We start from the raw sequence: 1049 nt of genomic DNA on the forward strand, positions 1-1049 counted from the left end.
ATGCATGCAGAAATACGTGCAGCAGCCCTGAAAGACAACGCCAACATCCTAAGCAAGGCAGCAGCAGAAGCAGCAGCAGCAGCAGCAGATGCAGCAGCAGCAGATGCAGCAACAGCAGCAAAAACTAAATCTGCTGCTGCTGCTGTTGCTGCTGCAGCTTTGGGGCTCCGCTCCATCCAACAGCCTACAGCAGCAGCAGCAGCAGCAGCAGCAGCAGACCCTGCAGCAGCAGCAGCAGCAGCAGCAGCAGATCCAAAAGAAGCAACCAAACCACCACCACCACCACCAACAGCAGCAGCAGCAGCAGCAGCAGCAGCAGCAGCAGCAGCAGCAGCAGAGGTGAGAGAAGCAGCTTTGTGGTTTGCGGCGCAGCAAAATAAATTTCGAGGGAAAGCAGCAAATTTAATTAAAATGCAAATAAAAGAAGCAGCAGAAATAAAACAAAAACAAAAAGAAAAAGAAAAAGATATTAAACAAAAGGTAAACAAACAAATACCCTCGTGCTGCTGTTGCTGCTGCTGCTGCTGCTGCTGTGACTGCTGCTGCAGCTCTATATCTCTTGCTGCTATTGCTGCTGCTGCTGCTGCTGGTTGTGTTGATGGTTCTGTTGTTGTTGCTGTTGCTGCTGCATTCTGTCTCCTCTCCTTTTCGTTTCTGTTGCTGCAGTTCGTTGCATTGCTGCTGTTTCTTCTTGCTTTTGCATGCAGCAGCAGCAGCAGCAGCAGCAGCAGCAGCAGCAGAAGCGTCTTGTCTTTCGCTCCCCCTCACTGCAGCAGCGGGGCTGGCTTGCTGCTCGCAGCAGCAGCACGGGGGCCCCCCTCCCCTGCATCCTCTACGCAGCAACGCCCCCAGGAAGACTCGCGGTAGCCCCTGCAAGCTTCATCAGCAGCAGCAGCAGCAGCAGCAGCTGCTGCAGCGACAACAGCACTACCGGCAGCAACACCAGCAGCAGCAACAGCAGCAGCAGCAGCAGCAGCACTAGAATAAAGAGCAGAGAGATACCTTGGGTTTCCTTTGGGGGTTTATTTCGTCTCTATCGCGCCGATAAA

The 1049-nt window shown here is 53.4% G+C and overlaps 1 protein-coding gene across 1 annotated transcript in view; it reads left to right on the forward strand.

Annotated features, from left to right (window-relative positions):
- EMH_0061650 (uncharacterized protein) overlaps window positions 1–1049 on the forward strand; it is a gene marked incomplete at both ends in the record, with an annotated part of 1253 nt that continues 204 nt past the window's right edge. Inside the window, 2 exons of the mRNA XM_013497947.1 lie at window positions 1–339; window positions 708–1047. Of these exons, the coding sequence (XP_013353401.1) occupies window positions 1–339; window positions 708–1047 (679 nt within the window). The remainder of the gene's footprint in view (window positions 340–707; window positions 1048–1049) is intronic.

This window comes from Eimeria mitis, genomic scaffold (genome assembly GCF_000499745.2).
Source record: "Eimeria mitis Houghton genomic scaffold, Emh_scaff3039, whole genome shotgun sequence".
In the NCBI taxonomy this organism is placed as follows: Eukaryota; Apicomplexa; class Conoidasida; order Eucoccidiorida; family Eimeriidae; genus Eimeria; species Eimeria mitis.